This window comes from Bufo bufo, chromosome 3 (assembly GCF_905171765.1).
Source record: "Bufo bufo chromosome 3, aBufBuf1.1, whole genome shotgun sequence".
In the NCBI taxonomy this organism is placed as follows: Eukaryota; Metazoa; Chordata; class Amphibia; order Anura; family Bufonidae; genus Bufo; species Bufo bufo.
The window spans coordinates 97450946-97469694 of NC_053391.1; the positions used below are offsets into that span (position 1 = coordinate 97450946).

The 18749-nt window shown below is 44.0% G+C and overlaps 1 protein-coding gene across 3 annotated transcripts in view; it reads right to left on the reverse strand.

Annotated features, from left to right (window-relative positions):
- The window catches only part of ABR (ABR activator of RhoGEF and GTPase), a 381876-nt gene that overhangs the window by 133818 nt on the left and 229309 nt on the right, over positions 1-18749 (reverse strand). For all 3 annotated transcript variants that reach the window (XM_040423381.1, XM_040423382.1, XM_040423383.1), the window contains one exon: positions 13350-13535. In XM_040423381.1, coding sequence (XP_040279315.1) covers positions 13350-13535 — 186 coding nt within the window. The remainder of the gene's footprint in view (positions 1-13349; positions 13536-18749) is intronic.

Genomic DNA, 18749 nt, shown 5'->3' on the forward strand with positions numbered 1-18749 from the left:
AACCTGTAGCTTGGCTGCCACAGAGGAACATTTTATTAGAGGATTCCACAAATATAGCAGGATTGCTCAGTCAGGTTACCCTAAATATCAGTCTACAAAGCTGACATTTCTAAAATATGGGGCACCGCGGTGGCTACATGCTTAGCATTGATGTCTTGCATCCCTGGGGACCGAGCCTGGGATCTTACCATTGGTAGCATCAGCATGGAGTTAATAGGGCAGATTTATTAAAGGATGTAGGCCATGAAAGGAATGTAAAAAGAAGCAAATTATGAAGCATGCCATAATTGTGCTACAATTTGTGACTTTTTCAGATTTTCACCACTTTTCAAAAGTGGCAAGAAAAGTGAATGGGGCTTAATGGGAGGAGATGTGGTCCCCAGGGTCTGAGCGATGTACTGATCACTTATGCTGGAAACGGACGTAAATTACATCTGAAATCTACAGTCGTGGCCAAAAGTTTTGAGAACGACAAAAATATTAGTTTTCACAAAGTTTGCTGCTAAACTGCTTTTAGATCTTTGTTTCAGTTGTTTCTGTGATGTAGTGAAATATAATTACACGCACTTCATACGTTTCAAAGGCTTTTATCGAGAATTACATGACATTTATGCAGAGTCAGTGTTTGCAGTGTTGGCCCTTCTTTTTCAGGACCTCTGCAATTCGACTGGGCATGCTCTCAATCAACTTCTGGGTCAATTCCTGACTGATAGCAACCCATTCTTTCATAATCACTTCTTGGAGTTTGTCAGAATTAGTGGGTTTTTGTTTGTCCACCCGCCTCTTGAGGATTGACCACAAGTTCTCAATGGGATTAAGAACTGGGGAGTTTCCAGGCCATGGACCCAAAATGTCAACGTTTTGGTCCCCGAGCCACTTAGTTATCACTTTTGCCTTATGGCACGGTGCTCCATCGTGCTGGAAAATGCATTGTTCTTCACCAAACTGTTGTTAGATTGTTGGAAGAAGTTGCTGTTGAAGGGTGTTTTGGTACCATTCTTTATTCTTGGCTGTGTTTTTGGGCAAAATTGTGAGTGAGCCCACTCCCTTGGATGAGAAGCAACCCCACACATGAATGGTCTCAGGATGCTTTACTGTTGGCATGACACAGGACTGATGGTAGCACTCACCTTTTCTTCTCCGGACAAGCCTTTTTCCATATGCCCCAAACAATCGGAAAGAGGCTTCATCGGAGAATATGACTTTGCCCCAGTCCTCAGCAGTCCATTCACCATACTTTCTGCAGAAGATCAATCTGTCCCTGATGTTTTTTTTGGAGAGAAGTGGCTTCTTTGCTGCCCTTCTTGACACCAGGCCATCTTCCAAAAGTCTTCGCCTCACTGTGCGTGCAGATGCGCTCACACCTGCCTGCTGCTATTCCTGAGCAAGCTCTGCACTGGTGGCACTCCGATCCCGCAGCTGAATCCTCTTTAGGAGACGATCCTGACGCTTGCTGGACTTTCTTGGACGCCCTGAAGCCTTCTTAACAAGAATTGAACTTCTTTCCTTGAAGTTCTTGATGATCCTATAAATTGTTGATTGAGGTGCAATCTTAGTAGCCACAATATCCTTGCCTGTGAAGCCATTTTTATGCAACGCAATGATGGCTGCACGCGTTTCTTTGCAGGTCACCATGGTTAACAATGGAAGAACAATGATTTCAAGCATCACCCTCCTTTTAACATGTCAAGTCTGCCATTTTAACCCAATCAGCCTGACATAATGATCTCCAGCCTTGTGCTCGTCAACATTCTCACCTGAGTTAACAAGACGATTACTGAAATGATCTCAGCAGGTCCTTTAATGACAGCAATGAAATGCAGTGGAAAGGTTTTTTTGGGATTAAGTTAATTTTCTTGGCAAAGAAGGACTATGCAATTCATCTGATCACTCTTCATAACATTCTGGAGTATATGCAAATTGCTATTATAAAAACTTAAGCAGCAACTTTTCCAATTTCCAATATTTATGTAATTCTCAAAACTTTTGGCCACGACTGTACAGCAACTCATAGCTGGTGTAGGTTTCAGTTATTGTTGCACGTGCAGCCAGAACATGAGCCAAATTTATTGAGAGCCTGTCCCTCTTAATAAAATCGATGAATCTTACTTCAGAGGGTCGGATCTGGCAATTGCATAGGGAGGACTCCTAAATATGGAGATAACCTTGAAATGACTCCTAGGTGCTTCAGAATGTGGACCAGTAGTGGATAGTGTGTGATTAGCCAAACAATTTTAGTGTATATCAATAAAGTAGCTATGCTTGGAGTTATGGGCTGTTTTAAGTCCGAGCAACTGTGACTAAGTGAATGACTGCAGTCAAAGATCAGAGGGACAACTGGAGAAAAAGAAAGGGGCAGAGAGATACTTGTTTTACATACTGTAAGGCAGGGGTACAACCTTTTTAGGTCCATTGACCAGGGGTCAGAAGGACCCTAATCTGTCAATACATGGGGTCCAAGCAATGGCCACCACACCTCATTAGTTCTTACCTGGCCCTGCTCTACGCGCCTCTTGTCTTCACTCAGACATAAAAAATACATAGAAGCAGCCATCAGATGTAAGGAGAAACATATCTGTGAGCAGATGGTTGGGGGGAGCCGTCACGGTCCCTCCTGTGAGAGAGGTGAGAAGATCGGATAGACTTGCTGCACGTGAGGCTATCTGACAGGTCTCTCTGTTTTCCTCTATATATGTTGTTGATTAGCAGGATCTCACCTCTTCTGAGGCACCGCTCGTTATCAGTGATGAGGTTCTATTTAGATCCGCCTCACACTGCTGACCATGCGGTTGATAGTTTCTGCTTGGAGTTGCTAGTGCTGGTTTGTCTTGGATCTCCTGCTTCTCCATACATCTCTAAGCTAAGTACTTCTTGCCTTCGCTGTTTCCTATTATCTGAAGTGTGTCGTTTCTAGGCCTCAGGGAGACGCAGGTTCCTTCATTCTGGAAGAAACCAGCTGTCTTCATCCCCTGCTACCTGTCCTAGGGCTCGTCAGTTTTAGCAGGGTTTTAAGTACCCAATGTATGAGTATTTCCACCATCAGGATCTGCTCATACTGGCAGGAGTTAGGGAAAGGCCGAGTGATTACTAGGAGGTCACCATCCCTCTTCCTTAGCTTTTGAGGCCTAGATTGTTGTCTATTCGTTGTGGTGTGTATTTGGTGTTTTCCCTTCCCCTTAACCCGTGACAGGAGCACAGAATGGCATCAAGAGCCACGTCAGGTCTTCAGGTCACAGGTTGTACACCCCTGCTGTAAGAATTGCTTCCTCATGTTCATCTTAGTTTTTGGCCAGGAGCAGACAACAAACTAGTAGGAAAAAAGTCCTGCTGAAATCTCCATTATTCCTACTACATAACTTCCTGATATATTCTGCTGTTCAATAACCCAATATATAAAATAAAATCACTTTACAGGGAACCTGTCAGCGGCAAAAGCCATCCCAAACCGCCAGCAGTACCTTCAAGTAGCTGGCAGTGAGTTTCTAATGATTACTTTCTTACATTATTCTGATGAGGAAGAAGTATGAAAAACCTTATTTTATCCTCCGTCCGCGCGATTTTATAGTCAGGCTTGAAGTCAAGGGTACAACGGCCTCCTTGCTTCAAGTCAAGATTACTGCGTCCCCTTCCCTGCGACTGACAGCCGGCTGTTCAGCAAAGCCAGCCGGCTGTCGGGCATAAGCGCTGTCAGTCATAGTGCAAGGGGCAGGGAAGGGGGCCCGGTTACCTTGACTTGAAGAAAGGAGGCCGCTGCCCCCTTGACTTCAAGCCTGACTAGAAAATAGCGCAGACGGAGGATAAAAGAACGTTTTTCATACTTCTGCCTCATCAGAATGCAGTAAGAAAATCATTATAAACTCACTGCCGGCTACTTGAAGGTACTGCTGGCGGTTTGGGATGGCTTTTGCCGCTGACAGGTTCCCTTTAAATTGCTAAAACTGGGAGTCGTTGGGCTGAACATGCAGCACACACCCTGTCATGGAGTAAAGTAATGATTCCAGAAAATCACTTCAGTAACCGCTTAGTGAACGCCTCGTGTTTTTGCTCTTCACCACCTCTTGGGAAATTATAAATATGCAGCGTCCTTAAGACTCATTAATTTAGGCAACATGACGGTTGCCAAGTAACAGCCGCTCAGTGTGACTGATGCTCCTCAAGATCTGTTGGACCTGTTAATACCTTGTAAAACATATCCCTGAGAAACAACATAGGGAAAAAACAGCAGAACAAGCTGCTCCGGCACATCCTTATAATTGACTAAAATCCTGAAGTTATATAAAGGCATGCATGACCGACAAGTAAAGTTGAGTATTATACAGGTGTAGCCAGCGGCACCAGAATGATCACCTTTATGCTATGCATCGTTGTACTCCTATAATGTGTTCTTGTTGAGTCATGTTAAGCCAGTCAAAATAACGGTGGCTACATCTGTAGCGGAAAGCTTTATATATTTCTCTTGCTTATACAGCGCAAATATATTCCGCAAGGCATCATCATCACTCGCTGTCCCCTGTGGAGCTCAAAATCCAAATCTGATATCAGTATGTCTTTGGAGTTTGGGAGGAAACCACAGTACCCGGAGGAAACTCAACGTTCAGCCTAATAGCCTGAAGGCCACTAGGGCTGAGGTCTATGAGGCAGTGGTACGGTGCAGGAAGGTCACAATGACATCATCGCTACCTCCTGCACCGGGTCACAGGCAGTATGACAACGTCATCACAGCTAGTGACTATGACATTCACGACTGCCTGTTCTGTGAAAAGGCCTGCATTGCATCACAGCACAGCAGGAGGGAGTTCAGGGTTTATTTTTGTTGTTGTTTGTGGAGACTACTGGGGGCACTAAGGGTGGTGGGGGCATTATATGTACAGAGGACATTGTGAAGAGGGCACTACTGGGGGAGCATCATATGTGAAGAGGCCACTACTGGGGGAGCATCATATGTGAAGAGGGCACTACTGGGGAATATTATATGTAAACAGGCCACTATATGTAAAGAGAGCACTACTGGAAGAGCACTATATGTAAAGAGAGCACTACTGGAGGGCACTATATGTAAAGAGAGCACTACTGGAAGAGCACTATATGTAAAGAGAGCAGGCACTATATGTAAAGAGAGCACTACTGGAGGGCACTATATGTAAAGAGAGCACTACTGGAAGAGCACTATATGTAAAGAGAGCACTACTGGAGGGCACTGTATGTAAAGAGAGCACTACTGGAAGAGCACTATATGTAAAGAGAGCACTACTGGAGGGCACTGTATGTAAAGAGAGCACTACTGGAAGAGCACTATATGTAAAGAGAGCACTACTGGAGGGTACTATATGTAAAGAGAGCACTACTGGAAGAGCACTATATGTAAAGAGAGCACTACTGGAAGAGCACTATGTGAAGAGAGCACTATGTGAAGAGAGCACTATTGGAAGAGCACTATATGTAAAGAGAGCACTATTGGAAGAGCACTATATGTAAAGAGAGCACTACTGGAGGGCACTATATGTAAAGAGAGCACTACTGGAAGAGCACTATATGTAAAGAGAGCACTACTGGAGGGCACTATATGTAAAGAGAGCACTACTGGAAGAGCACTATATGTGAAGAGGGCACTACTGGGGGAAGATTATATGTAAAGCGGATACTACTGGGGAATATTATATGTAAAAAAGGATACTACCGGGAGACATTATATACACGGACCAAAAATATAAACGCAACACTTTCGGTTTTGCTCCCATTTTGCATGAGCTGAACTCAAAGATCTGAAACATTTTCTACATACACAAGACTCATTACTCTCAAATATTGTTCACAAATCTGTCTAAATCTGTGTTAGTGAGCACTTCTCCTTTGCCGAAATAATCCATCCCACCACACAGGTGTGGCATATCAAGGTGCTGATTAGACAGCATGAATATTGCACAGGTGTGCCTTAGACTGCCCAAAATAAAAGTCCAACTCTGAAATGTGCACAGTTTTGCTTTACTGTGCGAAGTTGCAGAATAGTGTCAGGAACTGGAACACGCTGTCGTATACGCCGATCCAGAGCATCCCAATGGGTGACATGTCCGGTGAAATGTCCGGCCATGCAATAACTGGGATGTTTTCAGCTTCCAGGAATTGTGTACAGATCCTTGCAATATGGGGCCGTGCATTATCATGCTGCAACATGAGGTGATGGTCGTGGATGAATGGCACAACTAGGGTTGTTTCGGGTATCGAACTTTCTATACCCAATCGATACGATACCGGGATTTGTCTTTTATCGATACTAGGCTGTGCTACTGCACAGCCCAGTATCCGAAAACATGGATCGCGCTGCTCTCAGCGTGCGCCATGTTCCCTCAGCAGCACAGGAATGAAGGAAGCAGTCTCTCGCTCCCCCCTGTGCTGTTGCTGCCTCCAATGAAAGCGCAGAGGGGCGGAGGAGGGGATGGGCTGTGGCCACTGCACCACCAATGATAACTAACATTTAATACATTACAAATGCAGGCGGCGGCAGAAACACATTCACCTCTATAAGAGTGAATAGGACAAGGGATTAAAAGATCCCAGGTTCTAGCCCCTAAGGGGGGAAATAGTTATTAAATAAAATTTTTTAAAAAAATTAAAAAACCACACAAATATTAAGAATAAATCAACCCCTTTCCCAATTTTACATATAAAATATAAACAATAAATAAAATATTTCATATCGCCATGTCCGAAAAGTCCAAACTATTAAAATATTAAAAAATATCTCCTATGCGGTGAACGCCATAAAAGGAAAAAAAAAATATGTGATTTGTCACCTTGTCCCCCCAAAAAATAGGATAGGACTGTTCGATTACGGGCTGGATGTTCCATAAAATGCGGAATGCACGCAACTTTTTTTGGGTGTTTTATTTTTTCCGCGTGGTATCAAATGGTATCGAGTATCGCAAAACTGAATCAAAATTTTGGTATCGAAACAACCCTAGGCACAACAATGGGCCTCAAGATCTCGTCACGGTAATGCCATCAATAAAATGCACCTGTGTTCATTCTCCATAACATACGCCTGCCCATACCGTAACCCCACCGCCACCATGGGCCACTCGATCCACAACGTTGACGTCAGCAAAACGCTCACCCACACGACACCACAAACGCTGTCTGCCATCTGCCCCGAACAGTAAAAACCGGGACTCATCCGTGAACAGAACGTCTCTCCAACGTGCCAGACACCAACTGGCCAGACATTTGCCCACTCAAGTCAGTTACGATGACGAACTGCAGTCAGGTCCAGACCCCGATGAGGACGACGAGCATGCATATGAGCTTCCCTGAGACGGTTTCTGACAGTTTGTGCAGAAGTTCTTTAGTTATGCAAACCGATTGTTGCTGCAGCTGTCCTGGTGGCTGGTCTCAGACCATCATGGAGGTGAACATGCTGGATGTGGAGGTCCTGGGCTGGTGTGGTTACACGTTGTCTGCGGTTGTGAGGCCTGTTGGATATACTGCCAAATTCTCTGAAAAGCCTTCGGAGACGGATTATGGTAGAGAAATGAACATTTATTGCACGGGCAAAAGCTCTGGTAGACATTCCTACAGTCAGCATGCCAATTGAAGACTGCACTAGTAGGGGCATTACATGTTCAGATAGCACTACAGTGGTCATTTCATGTACAGAGGGTACAACAGGGGAACATTAATATGCACTATGTTTTATTATTGTTTTTCATGAAACTGGTCCATAGTGAAAAAAAAAAAGTTTGGGGACCACTGGACTAAAGTATTGGGATAAGTACACATTTAGGAACTTTTACGGCATGCCTTCCTAAATCCATAGGTATTAATATGGAGCTAGTTCCCCCTTTGCAGCTAAAACAGCTTCCGCTCTTCTAGGAAGGCTTTCTGTGTGTGTCTGTGGGAATTTTTGCCCATTCTTCAAGAAGAGCATTTGTGAGGTCAGACACTGATGTTAGATGAGAATCTCCGTTCTAGTTCATCCAAAAGTTGTAGGATGGAGTTGAGGTCCGTGGCCAGTCAAGTTCTTCCACACCAAAATCACCCAATCATTCCTTTATGGACCTTTCTTTGTGAACTGGGACACAGTCATGCTGGAACAGAAAAGGGCCTTCCCCTAACCGTTCCCACAAAATTGGAAGCATATAATTGTCCAAAATGTCTTGGTATTCTGAAGCATAAAGATTTACCATCTTCACTGGAACTAAGGGATCTAAACCGACCCCTGAAGAACAACTAGATAGCATTATCTTAAGGCATCAGTGTATTATTATTGAGTGTCTGAAAACTGGGTCCCCATCGATCATAAGAGTTAAAAGGGATCATTTAATGCTTACACAGTGGCTCCTCCTGTATGTTCACTAGTGCCGAGTACTGAAGCTCAATCCTATTCACTTAAACAAAACTAGACTGCAAGACCCAGTAGACCAGATTGTTCCAGCAATCCCACCACTTCCTTCCCTCGTTCAGTGGGGGTACTGGTGTCGTACCCCAACCAAGCAAACGTGGGTGACCTATCCTAAGGACAGACCATCTATGTTGTACTCTGCAATATGCCCTTAATCAATAAACTTTCATTGTGGTTACATCACAATGAACACCGTGAAAAAAATAGATGTCATCAATACTCAAAAGCAGATGAAAGAGCCTAAGAGCAGCGCATTCTTTTCTGTTCTATCTCCAGAAACTAAATATCAAGTATTGATGATCTATTTCACAAAATGATCAATGAGCGCTATTTCTGTATCCTTTACAGAACCATTTATTGTATAATAAACCATAGGTGTCCTGAGACACAAAGAAGACTAATGCATGCACACAGTACAAAGGGATAAAGTATTGTTGGAGTCTAGTGGAGATTTTTTTCCCAGTTTCATTTCCTTAGGACATGTTTACACAGTGGAGAATACATGGCACAAAATTCCTACGTGTATTTGCCACAGCATCAGCGGACGAAATATAAGGCTGATTTCTGCAGTGAATTTGCTCATGGATTAGCTCAATTCAATATACACTGCTTGCGGAAACCATGCCAAGAAGGGGCATACAATTTATTGACATAGGGGCACATTTATTAAGACCGGCGCCTCTTCATAACTTCGGTGAATCCATCGCGGGTTCTAAATGTAACAGCTTCCTTGCAGTCTTACATTTAGACCCTTTACTTCACCTAAAACAGGTGTAGAAAATGATGAATGAGACGAGCCTGCTGGCCCATGCCCTTCCCTACCCAAGGCACGCCCACAATTATAAGCCTGGCATGAGCGGGGCGAAGTCGCAGATATCGGCGCAACTAAACTAATATACACGTATTTCCGCATCATAAATGACACCCGCGATTTTTAAATCAGCGCTGAAAAAAAATCTGTGGATATACATTATGAACAGCGGTACGCGATTCCATAAAAGAACAATGGGATGGGAATAAAATTTGTTGATTTCAGTGCAAAATACATGCTAAAATATGATTGGAAAATCCAGTAAGTGAACATTGATCTCGCTGAAACGGGCTTTCTGGGATTTCTAAAATTTTTTATGGATATGCTTATGGAGCGGCTTACAGTGGACTCTCCTTAACCGTTTTCACCATGTACAGTCGTGGCCAAAAGTTTTGAGAATTACATAAATATTGGAAATTGGAAAAGTTGCTGCTTAAGTTTTTATAATAGCAATTTGCATATACTCCAGAATGTTATGAAGAGTGATCAGATGAATTGCATAGTCCTTCTTTGCCATGAAAATTAACTTAATCCCCAAAAAACCTTTCCACTGCATTTCATTGCTGTCATTAAAGGACCTGCTGAGATCATTTCAGTAATTGACTTGTTAACTCAGGTGAGAATGTTGACGAGCACAAGGCTGGAGATCATTATGTCAGGCTGATTGGGTTAAAATAGCAGACTTGACATGTTAAAAGGAGGGTGATGCTTGAAATCATTGTTCTTCAATTGTTAACCATGGTGACCTGCCAAGAAACATGTGCAGCCATCATTGCGTTGCATAAAAATGGCTTCACAGGCAAGGATATTGTGGCTACTAAGATTGCACCTCAAATCAACAATTTATAGGATCATCAAGAACTTCAAGGAAAGAGGTTCAATTCTTGCTAAGAAGGCTTCAGGGCATCCAAGAAAGTCCAGCAAGCGCCAATATCGTCTCCTAAAGAGGATTCAGCTGCGGGATCGGAGTGCCACCAGCAGAGCTTGCTCAGGAATGGCAGCAGGCAGGTGTGAGCGCATCTGCACGCACAGTGAGGCCAAGACTTTTGGAAGATGGCCTGGTGTCAAGAAGGGCAGCAAAGAAGCCACTTCTCTCCAAAAAAACACATCAGGGACAGATTGATCTTCTGCAGAAAGTATGGTGAATGGACTGCTGAGGACTGGGGCAAAGTCATATTCTCCGATGAAGCCTTATTCCGATTGTTTGGGGCATCTGGAAAAAGGCTTGTCCGGAGAAGAAAAGGTGAGCGCTACCATCAGTCCTGTGTCATGCCAACAGTAAAGCATCCTGAGACCATTCATGTGTGGGGTTGCTTCTCATCCAAGGGAATGGGCTCACTCACAATTTTGCCCAAAAACACAGCCATGAATAAAGAATGGTACCAAAACACCCTCCAACAGCAACTTCCAGCATGATGGAGCACCGTGCCATAAGGCAAAAGTGATAACTAAGTGGTTCGGGGACCAAAACGTTGACATTTTGGGTCCATGGCCTGGAAACTCCCCAGATCTTAATCCCATTGAGAACTTGTGGTCAATCCTCAAGAGGCGGGTGGACAAACAAAAACCCACTAATTCTGACAAACTCCAAGAAGTGATTATGAAAGAATGGGTTGCTATCAGTCAGGAATTGGCCCAGAAGTTGATTGAGAGCATGCCCAGTCGAATTGCAGAGGTCCTGAAAAAGAAGGGCCAACACTGCAAATACTGACTCTTTGCATTAATGTCATGTAATTGTCGATAAAAGCCTTTGAAACGTATGAAGTGCGTGTAATTATATTTCACTACATCACAGAAACAACTCAAACAAAGATCTAAAAGCAGTTTAGCAGCAAACTTTGTGAAAACTAATATTTGTGTCATTCTCAAAACTTTTGGCCACGACTGTAGACAGATCACTGTCCTGTTGCTGTATCCAATCAAACCCATGATGCACTTCTCCTTTCTCTTCCACAGCTCTAGCACCGCCCTAACCACACCTAGCTAATTTATAGCTCCTCCCACTCATCTAGTTACATAGACACTTCCCTATCACTGCCCCGCCCATGGACATAACATCACAGGAAATAAAGATCTGCATGGACATGGTCATGCGACCACAGCTCAGACAAGAAGATAGGAGCAACAAAGGTAAAATAAATACATTATACAGAATTACAGCTACCTTCATAAATAATTATTTCACATTATTCATTCAGTACAAGAATGGTTAATAGGAATAAATCCCTTACGTGGATTACAATTTCATCCAATCATGTTAGTACAAATGTATCTAAATGAATATTATCTATGTGTACATGTCTCAAACATTATAGACACCTTTGGAATGATTCTGCTGATTGGCAAAATTAGAGGGGTTGTCTGACATCAATAAAAAAAAAAAACGGTGACCAGCTATAACATAGAAACATAGAATGTGTCGGCAGATAAGAACCATTTGGCCCATCTAGTCTGCCCAATATATCTGAATACTATGAATAGTCCCTGGCCCTATCTTATATGAAGGATAGCCTTATGCCTATCCCATGCATGCTTAAACCCCTTCACTGTATTTGCAGCTACCACTTCTGCAGGAAGGCTATTCCATGCATCCACTACTCTCTCAGTAAAGTAATACTTCCTTATATTACTTTTAAACCTTTGCCCCTCTAATTTAAAACTGTGTCCTCTTGTGGTAGTTTTTCTTCTTTTAAATATTCTCTCCTCCTTTACCGAGTTGATTCCCTTTATGTATTTAAAAGTTTCTATCATATCCCCTCTGTCTCTTCTTTCTTCCAAGCTATAAAACAGGGTTTAAAAAAAATATATAAAAGTCCCACCATTTAGGCTCGGTTCACACCTGAGCGTTTTACAGCGCGTTCCTACGCGCTGTAAAACGCTCAACAGGCAAGAACCAATGATTCCCTATGGGAATGGTTCTCAACGGAGCATTTTACAGCGCGTACGAACGCGCTGTAAAACGCCCTACACCCCAAGAAGTACAGACTTCTATAGACTTCCGGGAACGTGCGACAATGGGCGTTCGCTTGCACAGGAGCCGCGTATGTGAGACGCCCGTAGAATCGCTCATACAGAGCGCTCCATCCAGTACGCTCAGGTCTGAACCCAGCGTAAAGCATTATGGCCAGATTGGAAGTGTTGACTTTGTTTCTACCGACATGACTGCTACAGCCAATCAAAGGCCGCAACCGTGAAGGATGCACAAACTGCACGTAACTGCTGAACCTCTACGCTGAAATTTGCACGAACACCACATTAGTGTTCAGTCCACTGACTGGCCAAAGCATGCCCCTGAGTACATATGAACCATTGTCAATTCCAGTGTGGTGGGGAAAAGAACCGCAGCACTGGAAAGGCAGGAATAAAAATATAGTGATTTTTGTTTGTTGTTTTTCAAGCACTTTCCAGTAAAGCAACTTTCTAAGGGTACTTTCACACTAGCGGCAGGATGGATCCGACAGGCTGTTCACCCTGTCAGATCCGTCCTGCCGCTATTTTACCGTGCCGCCGCTATGTCCTCATTGACTATAATGGGGACGGGGGCAGAGCTCCGGCGCAGCACGGCAGTGCACGGCGAAAGGCCGCCGGACTAAAAGTACTGCATGTCCGACTTTTTAGTCCGGCGGCCTCTCACCGCGAACTGCCGTACTGCGCCGGAGCTCTGCCCCCGTCCCCATTATAGTCAATGAGGACGGAGCGGCGGTCCGGCGGCACGGCAAAATAGCGGCAGGACGGATCAGACAGGGTGAACAGCCTGTCGGATCCGTCCTGCCACTAGTGTGAAAGTAGCCTAAATGGTCTTGATAAATGGTCTTCATGAAATAGTCTTCATGAAAAATTTACTACCATTATGCTTGTGCAGAGTGTGTTTGTAAGTTTGCTTGTGCAAGCCTGTCACATAGCTGGGAGGGAGAAGGCAGCAGCATCCTGGACACACAGATCCAGCATGTATTACCGGGAGGGACAGACCCACATGATAAACACCTGGAACTATTTTCATAACCTTTAAAGATGAATGAATTGATCCAGTATGAAAGCGCTGCAGCATCATTACTGGAAATGTAAAACGTTAAGCCAGTAAGTTTTTTTTACTGGATACTGGGTTCAAATATATAAAATCTACAGGATCTCTTTTTGTCTTACCAGTTTTTGGAATAGGTGTCCAACCGTGGTTTTGTTATCCCATTCTTGCACACAGGGGCAGAGGTTGTCATAGAAGTCCTTGTGGATCTCATAGATATCCTGGACCTTGTAAAATATGGCATCTATTTGCTGCATGGTTAGAACTGGCTGGGAGGTTGTAGCAGTGGCTTTTAGAGGCTTCATTGGCTGTAAAACAAAATAAAATAAAATAAAATAAAAATCAGCAGAGACGCATTAAGCTGCAGAAACTCCCAAGTTGGGAGAAAAGCATCAAGCCCTCAGAACCATCAATTTACATCTATTGTTCGAGATTCAATGATCAAACTGGCCATACACTACAGACTTGGGAAGTTGAAAAGGCGGATTTATAATATTTTCTGCGGACCATCTGTGCCTTTCTATGATACAAATGAGCGCGTCAAATGCCGACCGATGGCAGATATCTGATAGAAATTGGTGTGTTGACCATGCCTAATGTCAGATCTGCATCCCATCAGTGGAAATTTAGACTACAGATCCGCGTACGCATAACGGCTCATTCACAGGACCATATGGCCGCAGTTCCCGTGTTGTGGACCGCGTGTACCCCCTAACTATAGGTCTTTGGAGTGTGGGAGGAAACCCCTGCAAACATGGGGAGAACATACAAACCCCATGCAGATATGGTCCTTGGTTGGATTTAAACCTAGGACCCCAGCACTGACCACTGAGCCACCGCGCTGCCGTGCACTATGCGCACATACAATGGCACCGGGCAGACGCTTTACAACAGACAACTACGGGTGTACAGAGGAAACATTAACCAAGGTTTCTAAATGATCTGAACGATTGTTCCTCAGCACTTCCACATTTTGTGTGTGCATGAGGCCTTACTTATATAAAACATGCTTCTTTTGACCTTATTTTCTCTTCTATTAAGAGCAAAACACTATTTTGTGCCTGGAAGGAGTCTCTCTCCTATTCTCTGTCCAGATGAGCAGACAGTTTTAGCCACGCCCTTGGATTAAGCCCCACCCTCCCATCTGTCTGCAAACCAAACACGAAAACTTTAGGAGTAACTTTAGGTAACACCTTTGTCCTCTGCAAGGTCTCAGGAGCTGCAGAAAATCCTGCAGGCTATCGACAACTTGAGCAGTTTCAACTCCCAGAGAATTTTATAATTTCTATAATACTTTGCTTTCTTTTAAAAGGGTTATCCCAAGAGTAATGGAAAAAATTAAAATCAGATATCATCTAGTACATGGCAGTCTCTTTCTAACAAACTTAAAACCAGTCCTGTACCTCACACAGATCCAGAGATCTGCGCATTCATTGAAGCAATTGCTCTGCTAGATTTATTTTAAGCTGACAGCTCAGGGGGTGTGCAAGGTCTCTGGGGCGTGTCCTTTCTTCTGCAGCTGAAGGATGGAACTGAGCATGTGCTTTTATCTCTGTGAGCAGGACAGAGAATTTAGAAAAAGGTCAAACAGCAGGTGGCTGTTTGACCTTAGGGAGAGAGCACCTTAATCAGTGTGATCCCCCCTTACCTGGACACAGGTCTCTCCCCCAGTTAAGCCAGTACTCTCTGCTCTGCACTGATGAGGGGCAATAACACCGAAACAGCTGTCTGCAGATGAGGTGCTGGCTTATTTAATATCCAAGTCATGTCTCAAGGCTTATTTTATTCAACATTGTAATGCGTTTTGCACTCGCGTGAGAAAAATCGCACATGTTTGGTACCCAAACACGAACTTCTGCTTGGGATCGTTGTTCTGTAGATTGTATTTCCCCTTAAAACATGGTTATAAGGGAAAATAATAGCATTCTGAATACAGAATGCATAGTAAAATAGTGCTGGAGGGGTTACATTTTTTTAATTTAACTCACCTTAGTCCACTTGATCGCGCTGCCGGCATCTCCTTCTGTCTCCTTCTTTGCCGATTGTAGGAACAGGACCTGTGGTGACATCACTCCGGTCGTCACATGGTCCATCACATGATCCATCACCATGGTAAAAGATCATGTGATGGACCATGTGATGACCGGAGTGACGTCACCACAGGTCCTGTTCCTACAATCACCAAAGAAGGAGACAGAAGGAGATGCCGGCAGCGCAATCAAGTGGACTAAGGTTAGTTAAATTATAATTTATTTATTTTTTTAACCCCTCCAGCGCTATTTTACTATGCATTCTGTATTCAGAATGCTATTATTTTCCCTTATAACCATGTTATAAGGGGAAATAATAACGATCGGGTCTCCATCCCGATAGTCTCCTAGCAACCATGCGTGAAAATCGCACCGCATCCGCACTTGCTTGCGATTTTCACGCAACCCCATTCACTTCTATGGGGCCTGCGTTGCATGAAAAACGCAGAATATAGAGCATGCTGCGATTTTCAAGCAACGCACAAGTGATGCGTGAAAATCACCACTCATGTGAACAGCCCCATAGAAATGAATGGGTCGGGATTCAGTGCGGGTGCAATGCGTTCACCTCACGCATCGCATCCGCGCGGAATACTCGCCCGTGTGAAAGGGGCCTAAGTCTCCTCACACTGATTTAAGGTGCTCTCTCCCTAAGGAGAGTTAGTTCCCCCCTCTTACCTTACAGTTCTGGAATGTATTGTATAACACTGGCAGCATTATGTCAGTGTCATTTAATACATTCCAGAACTGTAAGGGTTACATAGCAACATAAATCAATATAATGCTATGTGACCCTGTCGGTGCTGGGAGGTCAGGCCGGGAGCTGCGCTGCGGACTTGTAGTATGACAAACACTGCCATGTGCATATAGCCTAAGGGTTTATTCACACGGATTGATTTTTTGCCATCATTTTCACAAAATTGGACCGCATCATTTGAATTTGCGCCACATGATACAGCACTGAATCTAAGGCTGTGTTCACACATTGGAGCAGCAGTGCATTTTTCCAGTGGGTTTTCAAAATTGTGGCAAATCTGTAGTGTTAAATAATATAAGGCGGCATAGTCTCACCAGGCTAGGGTCTGCCTATACACCAAATGCAGAACCTGTGCTCCCAGTACATCAGGACCAAAACAAAAACATATAAAGAAAATTGGGTTCGATCTCAAGGTGATAGGGCAGTGGTGGCGAACCTATGGCACGAGTGCCAGAGGTGGCACTCAGAGCCCTCTCTGTGGGCACCCACACCCTGTAAAAAGTCTATGGTGTACCAATATGCCTTAGACTTATCCTGCCATCAGCGCAGGCGCACTATGAACAGCACAGGCAGCTGAATGTAGGCAGGATATTATAGCTAAATGATAAAGTACACGGAAGATAGACTATAGTGGACTGTATATTCAGGTTAAATTGCCGTGTTGGCACTAGGGTTGGGCGATATACCGGTGTTCACGATATACCGCGGTATTAAAAAACGCCGATATCGCTGTTTCCTAATTACCGCTGTATTTTGTGACGTCATCGAAGCGGTCATGTGCGCTGACCGCTTCTAAATCTGCGTCCGCCCGCCCCTGCACCTTGCATAGCGCTGAGTACAAACACATTACTTCCACTCGCTCCTGGCTACTTCTTGCTTCGCCTCCCTTATTCAAGTCTCCAGACTCCACCCACCATCTGACATCATCACCGTCCGTCACCCACCCGTGCCTGTTCTATTGTATGTGGCGAACTCTGTATGAGTAGGGTATCTCTGGAGAGACTTCTCCTGCGGCTGCCTCGCTCGTGTGCTCTGATGACAAAATTATAAACGTACTACTTCCCGCAGCGGGCCGTCCCCGGCTCTCCCTCCTCTTTGCTCCCATATTGAAATCTCAACCCACCGACATCTAAAGTCAGAATCGGAGCACACAAGCGAGGCAGCCGTGGGGAAAGTATATTGTGAAGTATTATTGTATGTACGGTGGCCTGTGGCCACAAGACTTTATTATAACGTCTCCTTGTGGCCCCCCATACAGTATAACGTCTCCTTGAGGCCCACATACACTATTACGTCTCCTTGTGGCCCCCATACACTATAACGTCTTCTTGGGGCCCCCATACAGTATAAAGTCTCCTTGAGGCCCCCATACAGTATAACGTCTCCTTGTGGCTGCCCCCATACAGTATAACGTCTCCTTGTGGCTGCCCCCCATACAGTATAACGTCTCCTTGTGGCTGCCCCCATACAGTATAACGTCTCCTTGTGTTTTTTTCTTTTAAACGGGTATTTATCGCGACATATATAGTTAGCGTGATAAATTTCTTAATATCGTTATCGTCTGAATATTTTTGATATCGCCCAACCCTAGTTGGCACTTTGCAATAAATAAGTAGGTTTTGTGTTGCAGTTTGGGCAATCTGTCTCTAAAAGGTTCGCCATTACTGTGCTAAGGTATCAAAAGATTTAATAAAAATACAAAAAAAAAACTATATAAAAACACCAGTGGTGTTATACCATATATGCTACTGAAGAGGGGGTCAGGTACCCTGGTACTTTGATCCTGTTCTATTACACGCATCATCTGGCTGGCCTCTACCTGTTGCGGAGTATAGCGAATTGCAAATAGACAACTCAGGTTCCATCTAACAGCCTGCGCAGGCCCATCGTCTTTCAAATCCAGCTGGACCTTCATGCAGGCGAAGACACCAAGTATTTTTATTAAATCTTTCGATACCTTATTACCTTGAGAGCAAAACTAAATTTTCTTTATATAAATCTGCAGTGTTGTTGCTGCTACATCAGAAAACCGTAGCAAATTTCACCCTGTAGCTGCAGCATGTGAACACAGCCTAACACAAATCCACATGAAACATTTATTACGAGTCTCACAAATGTCTGTTGCAGAGTTCTGAATTGAACAGTTTCAAGTACTTTTGGATTTACTTTCATGGGGAAGTTCAACTTCAACCTACAATGAAGGACCTGTCACCACTCCTGACATGTCTGTTTTAATAGCTACATGCATTCCCCATATAACAACAATTCTATTCTTATAGCTTTATGTTGTGGCATTCCTTTATTATTTCTACTAGAAGCTATGAATGAATTGCTAGCAGTCTGCAGTAAGGGTACAGAGGGGAGGTAACCAGTTGGGGGTGTGTAACTGTACAGTCTGACTCTATCCAATCAGTGCTGCCATTTTCTGACTGTGCAGGTACACCCCCCCCCCCCCCCACCCCAACTGGTTACCACCCCTCTGTACCCTTACTACAGACTGCTAGAAATTCATTCATTGAGAAGAAGCAGAAATAGTAAAGGAATAGCACAACATAGAGCCATAAGAATAGATGCTCCAGAATTATTGTTACGTGGGGAAAAGCATTAAGCTATTAAATCGGACATGTCCGGAGTGGTGAAAGGTCCTGTTTAAACTCAACCTTTACTATAATCACTTCTACCACAACGACCACTGTATGTAATGTTATGGTAGGTTTTATGGGGCAAATGTATGT